This window comes from Vidua macroura, chromosome 2 (genome assembly GCF_024509145.1).
Source record: "Vidua macroura isolate BioBank_ID:100142 chromosome 2, ASM2450914v1, whole genome shotgun sequence".
NCBI lineage: Eukaryota > Metazoa > Chordata > Aves > Passeriformes > Viduidae > Vidua > Vidua macroura.
The window spans coordinates 100,781,100-100,799,410 of NC_071572.1; the positions used below are offsets into that span (position 1 = coordinate 100,781,100).

At 38.6% G+C, this 18,311-nt stretch overlaps 1 protein-coding gene across 1 annotated transcript in view; it reads right to left on the reverse strand.

The window, feature by feature from the left end:
• GTF2F2 (general transcription factor IIF subunit 2) overlaps positions 1-18,311 on the reverse strand; it is a 79,256-nt gene that overhangs the window by 1,631 nt on the left and 59,314 nt on the right. The window contains exons 7-8 of the mRNA XM_053970727.1: positions 8,619-8,718; positions 3,737-3,880 (exon numbers count right to left, since the gene is read on the reverse strand). Coding sequence (XP_053826702.1) covers positions 3,737-3,880; positions 8,619-8,718 — 244 coding nt within the window. The remainder of the gene's footprint in view (positions 1-3,736; positions 3,881-8,618; positions 8,719-18,311) is intronic.

Genomic DNA, 18,311 nt, shown 5'->3' on the forward strand with positions numbered 1-18,311 from the left:
TGTTGGAGTGCTTATACTGAACTGGAGTTGTTGGAATGCTTGTATTTTCTGCATCTACAGTTCCACTAAGCGCAAATATCAACATACTCCAAGCTATTAAAACCAACAAAGACATGTTGAAGTCACAGGAAAATAAGAAAAGCTGATTGTTTAAGTGTTCCTTACACTTTTTCCTCCTTTGCTAAATGGAAAAGCTAGGAAATACATAAACAAAAAATATCTTCTCAGTCAGTAAAAGAAGTGTCTTATCCTTACTCTCCCTCTCCAGGTACACATCAAAAGTATGCAAAGCAGCCCAACACGTAAGAAAGGTGACTGTCAGGGATGTGCATATGAACCAGCTTCTTAGGGTCTTCTAGAGTGTTTCCTTTGAGCAGAGCAGCTGGGCACAGGAGCAGGGAGTTCACTGCGCAGGGATGGCTCCTCAGCCTTCTGGGGCGCCGGATGCAAACCCCAGCAGGTGGCAGCAGGAGATCACCGACGTCCCCTCGCACACCTCGTCTGTTGCAGAGATGCCGTCATTATTTCCCTCAGGCACCCGGGACACACGCTCCCTATGGCAGCGATGCACCACGCACGGTGCAAAAGGTGCTGGGAGCAGGTGAAACAGCCATTTCTGCATGGGTGTGTGCACACGTGCACACCTGCATACCCACTGCCTGCTTTGCAATCCCTGCACACGAGGCACTGTCACCAACAGACACTTCAGAGCATGGCAGAGTGGGTGGGAGAAACACCTGGCTGCACGGTTAAATTCTGCTCTAGATCACGTGGACAGAGAACTGGAAAAAAATCTCCCATAATTGCACTCGGTGCTATGAGGTACACTGATGTGCAGCTCTCGAGCCAGCAGATCTAGTCTGCCTGGGAAGCCGGGTCACAAGGTGTGATGCTGCTGCTGGGCTCAGGCAGGGTGAAACCACTCTGGCTGAACTTTCCACAGCACCCACCCAAACCCACCCACCCAGCTGTATGAAGGCTATTTTTAAGTTCAACTAACTTTTCAGACCTAATTACCCAGGCAGTTCTGCTTCTCTCAGGGCAAAACTTCCAAGAGTATAACGAAATGGAACAACCAACCCAAACTGAATAGCAAGGTAAGGTCTGTGACACAGATAACACAGCACTTCAAGCTGGAAACGTGAACTGCAGCAGCTGAGGATTTGCCACTTACTTCCCATCTCTGCTGCAGGGGGTAACCAGGCAGGAGAAGTGTTAGGGAGGGCAGCTGAGAGCATTAACCCCAAAACATCAGTGTGTGTGCACAGGCAACACTGAACTGCTGGAGTTTTTAGAAAATTATGAAACATGGATAATCCCACTGTGCTGTGCTGTACCTGAGAGCAAGTGGCTTGAAGAGATGAGTTCAGGGGATACTATGATTTTTCCTGCAAGATCAGTTCTCCTTCTAGAAACCAGGACTCCCCACTTGGGTCTGCACAGCACCAGGCTGGCCTATCTATCCTGAAGTATAGTGCTCTGATACCATACCATGGAGAGAAACCCCACACTACTCCCAGTGATGCCAAATACTGAATTTTAGAGCCTGGTGATTGCTAATCAGGGGGCCACAATTTTTTCTCAGAAAGAGATCCAGTGTGTTTATGTACACGTAATTCTAGCAGAGAAACTCATCTGTAGGTGATATGTTAATATATTTAAAGTACCTTCTGCTCTGTTCCACCTTTCCTCATGATTTTTTTCCATATAAAGTGAAATGTTATCATGGAATTATTGGATAAAAATTTCTGAGGAGTTAACTTACAAACTCTAAAAATCCTTCTGAAACTTTGAGGGGGACACAAACCCTGTTGTATTAAGGATTTAATTACTTAAAGCTAAAATAGAAGAAAAAATCCAAACAATCTACTCAATTTTTAAAAAATACAGTTCTTAGGCCACTGGCTCCATCCTGCTTCCATTCTTCACAAATATTTGATTGCTCACAGAGAGTATTATGTTCTCAGCCATGAAGCCCAAGTCTGGAATTAGTGCAGTATTTCCAGGGAGCATTCAGTACTTACATCTGGGTAGGTGGGAAAAGGTTTGCCTACTACTGTAAATTGTTATTTTGCATTAGAATGAAAAACTAATAAATCCAGGTTTCCCTAATAGAGCAGTAATTTACATTCAGAAAAGTCCTGTTTTGTGACTTCATGACACAAATAAAGATGGCAGCAACTTCTTGTGTAACAGGAAACATATTCTGTGTCAAGGGTTTAATTTACTATTTACATTTACCATTACATAAGAAAAGTACCTGTATTTATTTGTAACTTAAAAGTTCTCCAGTGGCTTAAGTGGGAGTCGTGGGTGACTACTGCAAGCTGATGTCATGGTAGATGAGATAAATCTGTACTGACTTGCATTCAAAGTGATGGAGATAGTGACTGCCACACTTCTCTTACAAAAAAAAAAAAAAAAAAAAACCACTTAAAATTTTCTTGCCACTTCCTCCATATCTTCCTCCTATTCCTTCCTCCTTCTCAGCTCCCATGGCCCACACACCTTCTCTGCTGCAGAGATATGGAGCTGACTCATGAGATAAATGAATGGAAGACATGGATATGTTACTCAACTTTCAAGTTTCTTTCAAGGCACTAGAAGACAGTGAACCTACATGGATTTTACTTGGGTAACATCTTCGTGCAGCTTCTAACCAAACTGATTATTCTCTTACACAAAGGCTCTGAGAGATACACTCATTCTAAATTTGAAGTGAGCAAAACTAGTAAGCATCTTCACTTCTGCCCCTTTTTTTTACAGAGTGTTTGTTCCATAATCCAGCTGTTACTGTCCTTTCTTCTGCCTTAGCTCTAATAACCTGTGACATTGTTGCTCCATTTAGACTCAATTAAGTCCCCTTAAGTCTTCTGAAATCCGCATCTGGTTGAGGATAGATATTGAAATTGGCAGTGAAAAACATCAAAAACACGGAAGGTCCTTTGCACGTCACTGTCACCCTCCAACTCTTGCCTGCTCTGCTCAAGGAAAGCTTGAACACGGAAAGAAGGGAAAGAACTGGAAAGTTATGGTTCATACATGAAGAGGCTGACAGACACTGCAAGACAACAAAACCATCACATATGCAGATGTCTTGGTGCTTTTCTTGTCTGTGTATCAAAACACTGTTTAAAAGAAAACCCCAAATAAATCCTAAATATCAACCACCTAAACTCTTAACCTAAAAATTACCCTATTTGTAAAGGAGATCCAGTGATTTTGGAGGTATTGAGCCTGAGCTCATGATGCCTGAGCTTCTAATATGCATAATCCCTTCATTTAATACAAATACCATGAACTATAGAAAAAGAGCAACCCCTGTTGCTATGCCAAAATAAAGTTCAGGAGCTGAGGGAAGGACTGACCATAGACAAATGCAAGCTTGCAACTGCCAAGAGAACTAGGCTTCAGTGAGGACAGGAATAGCAGGGGAGACATGAGAGCATGACAGAATTTGGTTCCTAGTATTAAAGCAAACCTAAATAAAAAAGAGACCATTTAGGTTATTTAAACCATCTCTGTCAAGAAAAAGCACACTTACTACAGTGTTTGGTATCCTACACTGCCCTACAATGCTGAACTTAAAACTTGATTATTTCAGTTTGTTGTAAAACATATTTAGAGAAGAGTTTCTAAGGAATATAGTATATATAAAACCATTTTCTAGATACGTAAAATACACACAGTAGTAACTACTGAAAATGGTTGTATTTACAAGATTTGCAGTACGTACCACTGGCTGTTTGGTTATGTCCACCAAGTCTTTAATGTTGTAATACTGATGTTTCTCAAAGGCTGAGAAAAGCATGTCCAACACTTGCTGTTTATCAGCTCGAGCTCTTTTTCCATCTTCTTTCTTCTTCTTCTCATATTCAATCTGTTACAAAACATGTTTTAAAGACATTCACATGTAATACTGTAAGATTCCCAGTGCTGAACATTAAGCTACAAAAAACCTCTTCTATTTAATAAAACACTGTTCAATGACTCAGTGCTTTTCATCTGGAAAGTTTTCTTTTGAACATTCAAATATTCTTCTATGAACATAAACTAAGCGTTTGTCCTCAGCACAATAAGCTTCTCAGATGTATCTGCTTTAACCAGAGGAAAAAAAAAGCAGTGGAAACAGAGCCTGCAGGTGCCCAAACCCAGAAAAAACCTTATAATAATATAGGAATCCCAACGGTATTCTCACTCCACCTCTGTTGGTATCAGCTTCTGAGGTACAATGACAGATGTCAAACAACCTCCAAACTGCCATGCTTGGGAAAATCCAGAGACTAACATGGCTACATCCACAATCATAACAAGCATCTGCCCAACAAATGTTCCCAATGGCCCTTGGACACTGCCTCATTTTCTCCAGAAACAGCACTCAAGGCATCAACTCCATCAATATACAAACAATCGTCAAAGGCACATTTTGAGGATCTGGATTGTTTCTCTTCAGGAGAAGCCAGAGTAGCACACATGAAGTTGCACTAGTCCCAAAAAACCAAACCTTCTAAGCAGGCAGAGGCCCCTTTTTGCCACACATCATCCTACTTCAAACTGTACATTAAAAATTACTTAACCATTATAATCTGCACCAGATGACTATATATTTTCACAGAAACTTTTATCGCCTCCAAAAATACTTCCTCTGATTCATCATCAGAAGCACAGACCAGCACACCCCAAACAAACTCCAGTCACCAGAGAGCACCAACCGCGACACCTGCCAGCACATCACCCCACCCACCCCCAAAACCACCCTCGAACAGAAAACCAGCCAGCTCCTTGGAACCAACAAAAGTGATCCAGAAGGTAGTGTAAGTCATGCAATCATCAAGTGCTTTCAGGCAAACTGCGTGGGTGAATCCATAGCGGCACAATGTACAGCAGAAAAGATGCATGTGATCAATAAGGGACGCACGCCTGGCTGTAAATGAGATAATTCTGTATGGGAGTTGTTCTGCTTCTGATGGCTCAAAGCTGACTCTCAAAAGGAAGACCTTCAGATGAAAAGCCTAGAAATGAAAATGCACAGATCTACTAGATACTAAAGATCTTATTTTTAAGAAGAAAGATTGGTTTTATGGCACAAATGGTTTTTTCCTATGTATCCTTGCCAGCCAACTCCCTCCTACTCTCAGAGTGAAAATAGCCTGTCTCTTGGTAGCTGTTCCAAAGTGGCTAAAGACTATTGCCACCTTTGCCGTGGCTCCCAGGTCTCCAGCCACCCAACTACCTTCTTCACATTCTGAAATGGATGTACATCATTAAACTGGATCCAGAGCAATTGTTCCCAACCTGTAGCTTGAAGTCTCTTCTGCTTTAAACTAAAATGGGTGCACACAATAAATACTTGCTTGCTTTTCTAACTCTGTGTGGTGTTATTAAAGCTACAATCTCACCCCACACAAACCCATCATGCAATTGATTTTTATCCAGTAACAAAGTTTAGTGTAATTATTTAACACTTTAGCCACTGCATTTAAAGAAGACTAAATCTTCAAAACAGTAATAGCTTTGTAACATAGCAAACTGTAACATCAAGCAAACCAGCTCGACAGAACATCATCTTGGTTGCCAGGATCCACAGGAGAACTGCTGCGCCACAGACATGAGAAGAGCACATAAACCTATGACACTGGCCTTCCTTTAAACAATAGCATGTCAAAACATTTGCTTCTACTGGAAGTCCAACAATTATTTTAAAAATTCCATGTGAATATTCTAATATTCTTAATTCATTAATGTATAAAATCAACTCACATAAAAAACTGAATATCAAACCCTCCCTTTATTGAATAGTTATTAGCTTATTAGCTGCTGGTGCCCCAGTTGCCCACTCTCTAATTAGCAATACTCTAGCATTTTCCTCTAACTTCTGCAACAGTTTCCACCGTTGTCTAATAGAAGAGCACACTGAGGAGTGCTTAAAAAAAACAAAACAAAACAAAACAAAAAAACTGGTGTCTTCTGTTGTAGATTTCTTCTTTTTGGCCTTTCACTTTTTTCCTTCCTGTTTTCTTTGCAAACAGGATCTTCTACGTAGTAGGCTTAAAGCACTTTTTAATAGTCATGTAATAGAATGCACCTACACTGTAAACTAATTAGATGTCTTTAAAGTTCTGTGATTTTTTTAATTTAAAAAACATTCAAATACTATTTGATTTCAAGAAAGAACCATTTCAGAACAAGCTGTTTAGCATAGAAGTTGTGAGTTTATCCCCAAAAGACTTTATGCTGAAATCAATTTCTCTTTGTTTACCTTCCCAGGATGTTGCTAAGCTTGCTGAAAAGCTGCCAAAATTGCCTTCTTGAAAGTATCATTAATACTGAAGCTGATGTAGCTGCTTTGGTAGACAGTGAATACAAAAGTGATATAGAAGTGAGAATAAATCTGAAGTTTCATCTAAAGATGCTTTAAAGTAGTCCTAAAGGTTTTCTTGTCTCACCAACCTCTACAGTACAGGATACTGGGAAGAGAGGACCACAAAGAAACTACTAGAAGAAGCTTCTGAAAGGGTAACCAGAACCACTGAAGAACCTTTCTGCTGTATTATGAAAAATAATTAAGTCACAGAAAGCTTCCAGATTCTAGAATATTAACCTTGCAACTTTGTAAACACATTTAATATTTATAGATATAATGGAGGTCTTTTCCCCAGAGAAGAAAAGCTTAGCATATATTGTAATGGAATAGCAATTTCTTCAAATAAAAATGTAGGTGTAATATAATTTCTTGCAAAAGTAACCTAATCACTTTCCCAGTCCTTGAAGTCAAACAAGCTATTGCTATTTCCCATCCACATGTAATTTACTTCCCTCCTCCTTCCTGCTGTATGTTAATTTATAGGTACATGGAGCAGCCACACTTAAGCCCCATTTTATACTCTTTCCTTCAAGAAATGTTAACCCTTTCTGTCTTACTTAGTAGATACTCATTCTTCCCTCAGAAACTGTCCAGATGGTGACTGTATTAACATATATGATAGTTTGCACATTTTTATTTCTTTCTTGTGAAAATCCTGTCCCCAACACAGTACCCATATAATTACATGCAATGCAGCAGGGTCTAAGAAAGCAGCTGCTGCTTGAAAACTGCAGAAAAATTCAACCATGAGGTTTTAGAAGTTCATGGACTTTTCCTCCCAGTTATATACTCTTTCAGCCATCTAACCTGAACCTTAATAAAAGACTTAATGAAAAGAAAGATTTTGTAGAAAGTAGTCATGTCTCAGCCTTTAGAGTCAAGGCAAGATCAAGGTGACTCAAGTACGTCTTACAAGATTTTTCCCATCAGAACACCTTTAAGGTAGACATGAAAACAAAACACACTGCTGATGGATTTCTATGACCATGGACAGCTATGTAACCAATAAAAATATAATGATTAGGACATAAGAGCATCATCACTTTTAACAGGCCTGGTTATACCCCCTCAATTTCACACAAGATTTAAATTTCCATTATGATATGATGACCTGCAGTTTGCAGCTGGAATAAAGATACAAAGATTATCTCTAGGTTGTAGTCATACTGCCATAATTATGCTGGTGTCAGGGAAATGGAACGGCATCCCACTAAAAAGAGAAGCTGAACCCCACCAAAGCTCATTCCAGAACTAAAGGAGAACACCAGCAGCTGATGTATACTGATATACTGATGTAAAACTGCATCTGCACAGTAGGACACATCAGTGTGACTGTTTTGGTTAAATGGCATTCCCTCAGCTGCAATAGTTATACTGGTATGATCATCCATGTACAGAGCAGACTTTGAACAGTAACTACTACAAAACAGACCCACGAGAGAGAAATTATTATTTCTGGTTCTGTGGCAATAGACTGACTGATGCTTAAATATCATCCAGTATATTGTCACTTGTTTTATGTAAATAAAATCTTAATAAAAAGTGTAAAAGTTTAAATGACTAACACAGTGATTCATTTTCAGTATGACTTAATGTTCCTCACATTCAACATACTCAAAGAGTATCTTTAAGGAAAAGGATGTTACAGTTTGTATGTACATCAACTGATCTGGAACAGCAGTGTGGGTGTAATATTGACAAAGCCAATGATGCCAATAACATGTACTGTTAAGGTAGGAAACGGAGAAAAATTATCAGCTGTTACTCTTTTCTATTTGTTGCCAATTCCTCCAAAGGACTGGAAACTAATGATTCTTTTCAAGTCCCTTACCCTCCTGCAGATGATAAGTTATTTGGCTCAAAAGAACGTTTCCACATCTCATAGCACAAAGCCAGAACTGCCTTTCATCCACAAATGCCAAAATTACATTAAAAAAAAAAAAAACCAAAACATTAGAGGAAGAATGTAATAAAGCCACTTAAATAAGGTTGGGTGAAGGTGGTCTGCCCTCCATCAGATAACACAAGACAGTTACGACTGGCAGACCTTAGCCCCAAGGGTGATACTGGTCTTGAGACAGAAAGAAGATCCCCAGAAGACAAAAATCAAGGAGAAATCAGATGACACAGAGCATTGTCAAAGAGAGCAGCCAGCTGTGAGCAAAAGAGCCACTGGATAGCAGCAGAGCAGTCCTGGAGTTCTAAGTCAAATTCCTCCTGAAGAAAAGAAGGGAAAATACTAAAAGCTACTTACATTATACTGATGATTAGCCACAGGTTTATAGTTTGTGGTTACAGCTTTGTCCAGCTGCTGTGATAACCTTACAGGTTTAGAAGATTCTTCTATCTGTAATCTACAAAAAAGAAAACAAGAATAAAAAGTTTAGACAAGCACACACTCAAAGTGATTTCTAAAAATCTGCAATTATGAACCAGCCATTATCAAGGGTCAGTTGCAAACAATCCATAAGGCAAAACAGATACACTCTTCAGGATTAAGTTCTTCCTACTTTATTTTTACGTAAGGACACTGAACTATTAGGGTGCTGTATGCTACAGAAGATATTGAAATGCTGAAAAATCAAACAGCTGAAGAGAAGATACTAAAACTGAACTTTGAACACAAATTTCACTGCAAAAACCTAATGCTCCAATTGAAAAAAAGCCCTTGCTCTTAAAAAAGATCATATCCAACCCAAATGAATGCAAAATCTGACAGTTTACTCAGCTGAGGGATGAAAAAAGCTTTTCATCCAGCTCTGCTAACCCATAACCTTCTCTTAGATATTGAAATGTAAAAACATACATTTCTGTGACCTTTCTTTTGGTGTTACACTACAGTAAGAGAGTGCAAATAACGGTTTTAAGAGCATTATAAAGACAAGTAGAGAGAAAAATCCACCCAGCTTCAAATCAATGTGCAATGAAGTCTCTATCACACAGATAACAATAGGTGACCTTCAATTCTCTTTGGGAAAGACTCTCAGAAGGTCAGAGGTTGAGGACATCTTGTCAAGCTTATCCCTATGTAATTTAAAGCTTCTGTATATTGATGTAGAGGGAGTGTTCCATTTAATTCAGATTTAGCACTCAAGAATTTGTACTTGAAATGAAAAGACAAGAAACCAAGCTCTAGAAAAGCACAGGACAATGGCCCTTCTGACACGATGGCTTTATGGCAGATCTGATTAACGTGTTAATTATCAGTGAAGCAGTTTTGTTTCCAAAGGTGTATCTTGTAGGCAGAGGAATCAATTTCCACTGTTACAGAGTATAACACAGCCCAATAAATGCACAGTGATGCTTGCTTCTTTCCAAACAAAAATGTAAATAATAACTGCATGTTTACTAGTGTAAAACATACAAATAATAAAACTGACAGATCTTTTAAAACTGTAAATGTTTGAGGTCACTTATTTATTTTTGTAAAGATACCATTTACACCTAAAAAGATAAAATTTAAATTCAGCGTGTTTCTGAATTAACACCTGAACAACCTAAATAAATTACATTTGAAAGAAGTATTAAATCAAGAAATAAATTCTCTAGTTGTAGCAACTTGAAAGGAAGAAAATCATCCCTCATAGCTGGTATTCCTGGACAGTAGCTGGGGACAGTTTTTTCTCATACATAGATAAACTTGCTTTCTCTCGAATCTTTATATCATAAAAATGTAGAATATGAGGTAATGGTTGCTTACAAGTAGTTAAAACTACCAAAAAAAAGACAAGTCTGCAAAAGGAAGAAGGAAAATCAATTGGAAGGTAAATGAACAGCGAACATTTTTTGCTTATCACAAGAGTTTATCTTTTGGCCTTCAATCTACTTAAATGACTTTAAAGATTTTCTTGATCTGGTTACCAAAGATCTTCTAAACTCATGTTTCACAAAAGGCATAGACCAAAACAAAATCACTGTCTTTTCTACAAATCTGTCTTTTTCTCTACTTCTCCATTGCTTAATATTTTTCTTTTTGGTCTCAATGACTTTTTTAATTTTTAAATAGCTTAGCTTTAATTTTTACATAGTTTGGCTTTAATTATTTAATATTTTTTCCAGTTCAGCATGTTTCTATTGGTTTGATCTGGGGAGTTTTCCAGTTCTTCCCCTCCTGTATTCTAGGTGTTTTTTCATCTCACTTCTCCCATTTTTCCTTCATAAAGGAGATTTCCCGCTCAACCTATTTATTGATACTGCTCCTGTTCATGAGACGGGGGCGCCTTGAGACGAACTGGGAATTCTTGTCACCCTCCTCCCCTCCAAGGCCACTGCTCCAACTTCATGTGCATCAGATTAAGTTATTTAATTTGCAATGTAGCTCCAGAGTCCTTCTCATAACAGCTACAGCACAGGGTCCTAGCAATACTTAAATACATCAGAAGGTGTCACATTTTCAGGGAGCACCAGGCATTCAACAGTGACCTATCTTTATGATTAATCCTCCTTGCACTGGGCTTCATATTCATTACTCTTTACAGTGTAAATTAACAATATCTCTATTTCTTCAGGTACAGTGCCAAAGAACTCTTCAAGGATGAATTGTCAGCCATGGACTTTAGACACCACTCGTGTTCAAGGCCTCTTCCTGATCTGGCATTTTAAAATTACAATAAAGGAAATTTCAACCCCTATTCAGTGCGGCTTCCTTAAATTAATACTTCTTTGCACAAAAGTACACTAGGAATTTATTTCTTAACATTTTCTTAACTCCCCATGCAGAATATGCATTTCAGCTCTTTAATGTTAACCTCCCAATTTCCAAACCAGTAGAAAACCAAATGTGCAAGTCAGCTAATACACTCCTCAGAGGCCTCCCTCCAAAGGTTGATGGAAGTGAAGGTATATTAACAAGTAAAGTTCTCCAGCACCTAATCTTGAAAACGAACACAAACTTACTGCCTGCTTAGGAAGCAGAATGAAAGCCAACCATGTGAAAATGGAGAGGGATCATCTAAGTTTGTTTGTGAAATGGCAGAAGACTTCAGAAGATATAGCAAGTAACAAATATATCAGCTACAAATGTATGTCTCTGAAATTTCAGAGATATTTGTGTTGTACTTTGATATTTCTTGCCAAAGGTTTCCAAATTGCAACCACAGATCTTACAGATCTGAGATGGTCTTTAGAAAACTGGCTTACCATAAAACATTAACCTTTTTTTTTCATTTCTACTGCTGTAGTGAGAGCTAAAAATACACAACATTCCTGATACTACTTTTTAATGCAAACAATTACAGCAGTGGCCACATGCCAATATGGAAATTTATATGGGAAGCAGGGTGACTCAGGAGGTAAAACTTTTTATCAATAGCTTTTATTCTACACATGCATCTTGCTCTTCTCCCTAATGGCCACCCTTCCCATTTATTTTTCTGCAGCTTTCACGATTTCACAGAGCCTCAGGTTACCTTCCTTTACCTTCCTTCCACTGGGCTTCCAGGTGGAATATTGTCACATAATCTTATGTGGAATAATAGCTGATGCACATCAGGAATTGGCCTCTCAAAATTGCACAAATAAAGGGAGTGACAAACATGGTATAAACACCAAATTAGCAAGTGGTTCACGTGGGGATGAAGCACTGAAATTTGCTTAGCGCATTACGAAGGGTAAAGACAAACAGCCCATAATCATTTCATCGAGATTATTTGTTGATACAGACACTATCTGCAGGGAAAATTCAGCATGGTTGTTTGGGTTTTTTTCAAAATCATGCTGCAATTCTGTTATATTCAGGAAGTAGTATGTTTGGGGGAATATAATTGACTTTTTAAATTTGCATAGATCTCTGAAAAAATTTGATGAAAATAAATTTATACATTCCAGTAAGTATACACTCAAATATACATAACAAAAGCTATAAACTGGGAATTATACTAGCCTTTTGGATAGATATTTTAATATGTTACAGATATAATTACTTCTAATTATTCAAAATTTCTTAAACAGAATTTAAAAAGCAGTATTAACCAAGAATATCCAGCACTGCTTTATGCAGAATTTTCTCAGAGTGGACCTGCTGAATCTTAAACTAAACTGCTGGTAGGAATAAAGAAAAAATCAATACATATTCTGAGTCACTGGTGACACTGATTTAAAGAACCAGTGGCTTTTTACCTATTACTCTTTATTATGATTTGCAGGAGTTAAAAGACTTAGCTATGGCTCTGAACAATACACAAATCTCCAAGGAATTAAATTTTATACTGAACTTTTGTTGAAATAGTTAGAGCTGTATTTCAAGCTAATATCTGGCCTAAAAAAATAGAGAGAAAACGCAGATATTTTTTCCCCAAAACTGGCAATGAATTAGCAACAGAGCAGCCACCAGCCTGCACACTGTGGTTTTCTCTTCCGCCCCCAAGATCAAATATAGCTCTTCCACCTTGAAATACAGCAAGTAACCAGCACGGCATTGAATTCATCATGGTCATTTCCCAGCAGAACACATTTCATACCGCAGCTTTGATTTGACATTGTGCTTATGGTTGAATAAGGGGAAAAAAACATTCAAACAGACTGGAAATAATTCCATAGGACTTGGCAACATGTAGCAAGCTCATACAAAAAGACAGATAAAGACAGTATGTACATTCCTAGGAACAGATATTAATTATTTTTTAAATACATGTAATTTTCAGCAACAAAAAATAAACTGAAGACATTTAGAACTGACAATCTACTGTGATTAATCTTTTGTCACAAAAAAAATGTTTCCAAGATTTGAAGCAGGTATTATTCAGAAACACTGCTAGGGCTTGAATTCTTTGCATTTCTAAAGAAATAATTTTACAGTAATAGAGAAAATTTTATGTACCTTTTTGTGCTTGGCTATGTGTACACAGGGCACCAGTAAGTAAGGAGTCAGCCCTATTGATGCAAAAACGGAAAAGTTGTCTTTCTCTCTGCAGTAACATCCAGCAGAGATGCACTGCCTAAAGCTTTGGAGGGGAAGAAACACAAACTCTCCATCTTTGCAGACTTTTGTAGTTGTTCTCTGACTGCTCACAGAAGTTCCCAGTCCAATACCAGGGAACTGAAAGCCAAGGACTCATGCTCTCATGGTCCCTTACTCAGTAATTTTGTACTAGAACCAGGTATTGACAGCTGCATCACATGAAGTTTCATGATACCTGGTATGGGCCATGAAGCTTTTTCTGTTTCCTTATTTTGCTAAGCATCCCAAACATGACAGAAGCAGGTACATCCTGAAAAATCTCATAAAAAACAAACTAATAAAATAAATATAACAATATAGCCTCACACCTCCTCCTCTTTTGTTCACTGGGACTTCTGCACCTTGCATGAGGTTCAGGTAGCATCTCTGCTGACTTTCCTTCCAAGTAAGAATAGCAGTAATGTAAGAAGCAAGCAGATGATCAACAAGAGATGAACATTCTTGTAAGATATTGAAACTTAAAAAGTTTCAGTAGTTCTGTGAGAAATAAGGGACTTCAGAACCCTGCGGTGCACATCCTGCTGAAACAACCCCATGGCAGTGCTCACACACAAACAGCATAGGAAATTACTAGAATGGCCACACCAGTAAAAACACACACTATCTAATAATAAAAATGACAATATGACAATCTGCTGCTACACCAAACAATCTGTCATATATTCTCAAAGACAAGAACAACATGCAAATTCTGCACGTTGTGTTTCATTGCAAGGAGCCCTACTGTCTCACGTTCCATGGAGGCGGATGACAGCCTCCATCTCATGGATGAATCCACTGTTCTTCAGACACTCAGTGTTACTCCAGCGCAGTCAAAGCAAAGGGATTCTGTCCCCATTTATGAAGAGTAGACAGGCAGACAGAGAAGAGCATGAGCTGAACGAAAATGGCATTAAGAAGCACATTTGCCAGCGTTAAATAATGAAATGTTTCAGATTATTAATACAGGATATGATTTATAACTAATTTTAAGTCCCGAAACCCTGGCATTTCAAGGAAAGTGCTGCAATTATTATGTGTTCAGATATTAGATTTTTCTGAAGTTGACATCTTCAACTATATATGTTGAAGGATAAGAATGAATCATATGAGTATATGATGTCTAATTTCATGTCTAGTACTCAGACAGCCACCACAGCTACAACTGAAGACTCCAATTCTACCTATCGTATCTTCGTCCAGTACAGAACATCAGATGATATAAATGGCAATTCAACAATAAGTAACAATTTCTTATGTATTTTATTTTATGGATTGACAAAAAGTGAATAATTGATTAAAACCAATCCAAGTTTTCCTCTCTGCATTTAGTATTGCAAATGACTAAAACCTTCTCAGCTAAGCTTGTGTGAACAAATAATGTAAAGATAAAATAAAACCTATTTTAGCATTAGAAGTGATATAATTGAATAATTTTCTCTATTTGTTTGATGCACAACTTTAAACATATTAAGTGATACACTAATGCAATTAACTTAAAAAGAACTGTAACATCTGCTTGACATCACAGATATTTTAAATCAAGCTCATGTGTGTCTGCAGATACTTCCACTGGAAGCATTCTGACACTGATGAAGTCAGGCTCTGGCATTGCCTGGTCCACACTGGGGACAAGGTGGAAGAGTTTTATCTGAGACTAAGTTCAAAAAGGAATCATACCTCAGAGGTATCTTCTATGACTATATCTTCTACATTAAATGAGGTTATAAGCAGCCTATCCATTAGCATGGTTGACAAAGTTTGTTTCTTGTCCCTGCCTCCATTAGGTTTGTCTGCCCAGATTTGGGTCTCTGTTTCGTTTGTTGCCTCCCCTTTTACTCAGCACCTATCCCTTTTTCCAGTGAAAAGGGTCCATGACCAGATACCCTTAAGGGCAGAGATTCTCATTCAACCTTGTGAAGCAAGGCAGCCTCTGCACTCTCCTTGTCCTTTCAGAAGGACTTAGGTCAGAACTTGGGTCACAGCATCACCCCCTTGCCCCCAGGTGAAAAGCCCTTTTAGCACTGTTTAGGTTGTTGATTGATAGAAAATCATACAACCAGCCACAGAATCATTTCGATTGGAAAAGGTCATCAATTTCAACCATTAACCCAGCACTGCCAAATCCACCACTAAACTATGTCCCAAAGTGTCCCTACAGGCCTTTTAAATGTCTCCAGGGATGGTGACTCAATCACTACCCTTGACAGCCTGTTCCAATGCTTTATATTCACTTCAGTAAAAAAATGTTTCCTAAAATCCAATCTAAACCTCCCTGGCATAGCTTGAGGTTGTCTCCTCTTGTGCTACCATTTATTGCGAAGAAATGAACACTTCCTTATTACAATTCATGTACTCTGGAAGAGCAGAGAAGTTTGCAGCTTTGCAGTTGTTAAAAATGTCAGAATTTTGCAGTCCCTTCCAACCTGTGGTGATCGTAGTCCATCAATTAGTACCCAAAAGGAAAAGAACTCTCCATTATTGGTTCCTGTCATACTTCCAACATTTTCTTATTAATACACATACCACAAACATCTCTGTTCTACCCAGTTTCCTGCCCAACACAAGTGAAAAGATCAAGCTGGAGAACAAGACAGCTAAAGGGGAAGGTCTTCCCTGAGGACTAAGTCAGGGTAAAAGTGCATCCATGTACACTCAGTTAGTTACATGCTGCAGCTCCATAAAACACAGTAGATTTTTATACCATGGTGCTTATACTTATGGCTTATTCCAGTAACAGAAAGACCTAAAACTAGGATGAAGTAAAACCTGGATGCCCATTTGTGTTGTCCAGAGCATGTAAGGGTACCTTGACCACAGGCATGAGACAAGGTTTGAGACTGGCAGAGTTATAAGGAACACTAAACAAAAAATTAGGCAACATGCCAGGAGAAATGGGAATGCAGGTGAGATTTTGGGGAGAGAGCTATAAAGAACCATGCAAATGTACATGACACACATCATTCCCACATGGAAAAAGAGAGGGAGGCAACACAGAGGCTGCAAGAGAAGGACAACACAATAGGAATGGCTGAATAGACAGGAGCACATACTGGTGCACATACTCCTGAAAAACAGCAAGAAAGGGGAAAACGTAGGTGGAAAAGCTTTTGGGTTTGTTCAGCTAAGACACCCAGGTGATGATCCACAGGCCTCTGCCTCTGAGCCATCCCTTTGACACTGGACACTGCAGTCTATTCAGCACAGGCAGATGCCAGCATCTGAAATACCATAGGGATGAGTAACCATGGAGCAGATCCTGGCTCCGGGGGAAGCACCAGCAGCCTCACAAGCTCATTACTAATACTAGAGAGGACGATCTAGGAAAAGTGACTCATTAGCAAACTAAGCAAGAGAGAAAAAGCCCAGCCCTTTCATTTTAACATGAATATTAGCTCCTGAATTAAAGCCAGATAAAGTCTCCTTTCTCGCTTCCATTTTCAAAGATTCAATTTCCTTTCTCGCTCCTATTTTTCTCAGTCCTCAAATTTCTCCACAACAAATGGATTTACTTGCTAGACACGATTTCAATTCAGATTTTAGAAGAGGAATTTTTAATTCTGAATTATTATTTTAAAAGTAAAACAAGTAGATTTGTCTCAAAATTACATAATCTTTGTTCTCCTGCCAAAACTCATCTGGTGTGCTTGGAGCTGTTTTGAAATCAATGGTAGAAGTAACAGGGATTTTTAGGTCTGGGCAACACAAAGCCAAATAGTTCTTGTCAGTCTGCAGGTAGAGAAATCATATACATTTTGCTAATGGGGACAAGAAAAGAAAATTTTAAAAACTAGTTTATTAAGACAGAAAAGGTACATCTTTACCATAACCTGAAAGGTCTAGCTCTTGAATTACTGGTAAAAGGGTGGATGATTTACAAGCTCAGTCAATTCACTCCACAATGAAACTGCTCACAGCTAAGGAGGTGAAAAAGAAAGAGGCACTCTTGGCTACAAGTCCTCAAAGAAAAAAAAATCCGTACAGCACCTCAGCTACATCTCTTAAATCTGAATCTCTCCTCCCCTTCTCCTGTAAAATGTCTTTATCAAGTTATAGCTGCCAGCACTCTGCCTCCAACTACATGCTGCCATCTCTAAAACTCCAATTCCCGAATACTTCACCACTCTCCTGATTGTTCTGCAAACAGCTATGGCATCTGGCTCAATTGGGGATCTTCCAGTTAAAATTTACTGTAAACAATTCAGCAGTTTGTGACAATCTGGAAAACATTTGGACTGCTTCCCTAGAAAACCTAGCTGGCTCAAATCCTCAAGGTTTTTCTCAGTCTCTTCCTTCATTAGCCTGCTGACCCTAAAATGCTGGATCGCAAGAACACCTTTTTGAGGACCCACCCCTCCCTTCAGTTAAAATATGCTTGTAAATGACTGTCAAGGAACTGCTGCAAAGGGCACTGAAAGGCAGGTGCTGGGAGAATGCACTGCACATACCCATGAGTTAATGACTACACACTGCCTTTGATAGCTTAGAGGGGAATCTTGCACAGTTCAGCTGCTGTTCAATGGTTTAAACATATGGTTGCACTAAACTGCAGAATTAGCTCACACACAACTGCTGAATCAACCCACCCAACACTCTTTCCTACAGGCAAAGAGAATGAAATTAGTTTTAACTGAACTCTGAAATCATGCTTAATCCAAACAAAACCAGATTTAAATCAAAAAGAAGAGCTGGGTAGGTTCAGCAACCCTAGAAACCCTACGCTATAAAAACTAAAGCAAACACAGAAAATAAACCTTTCTCCTCAGTCCATGTGAAAAAGCAGTCTTGCTCATTCCCCAAGTGGAAAATGTACCAGTTTCTCCTGCAAGCTACAGGAAGAAAAAAGAGGTAACACAGCACAGACTGAAAAATATATCAGTTAAACTAGAAAACTGGAGATTTTTTTAAACTTCAATCGTCATTCTTTCAGTCAATTGTATTTCCTTTGCCAATTGTACAAAACTACTGCTCTGCTGCATTTGCTCAAGTAGTTTAATTACATTTTACCCC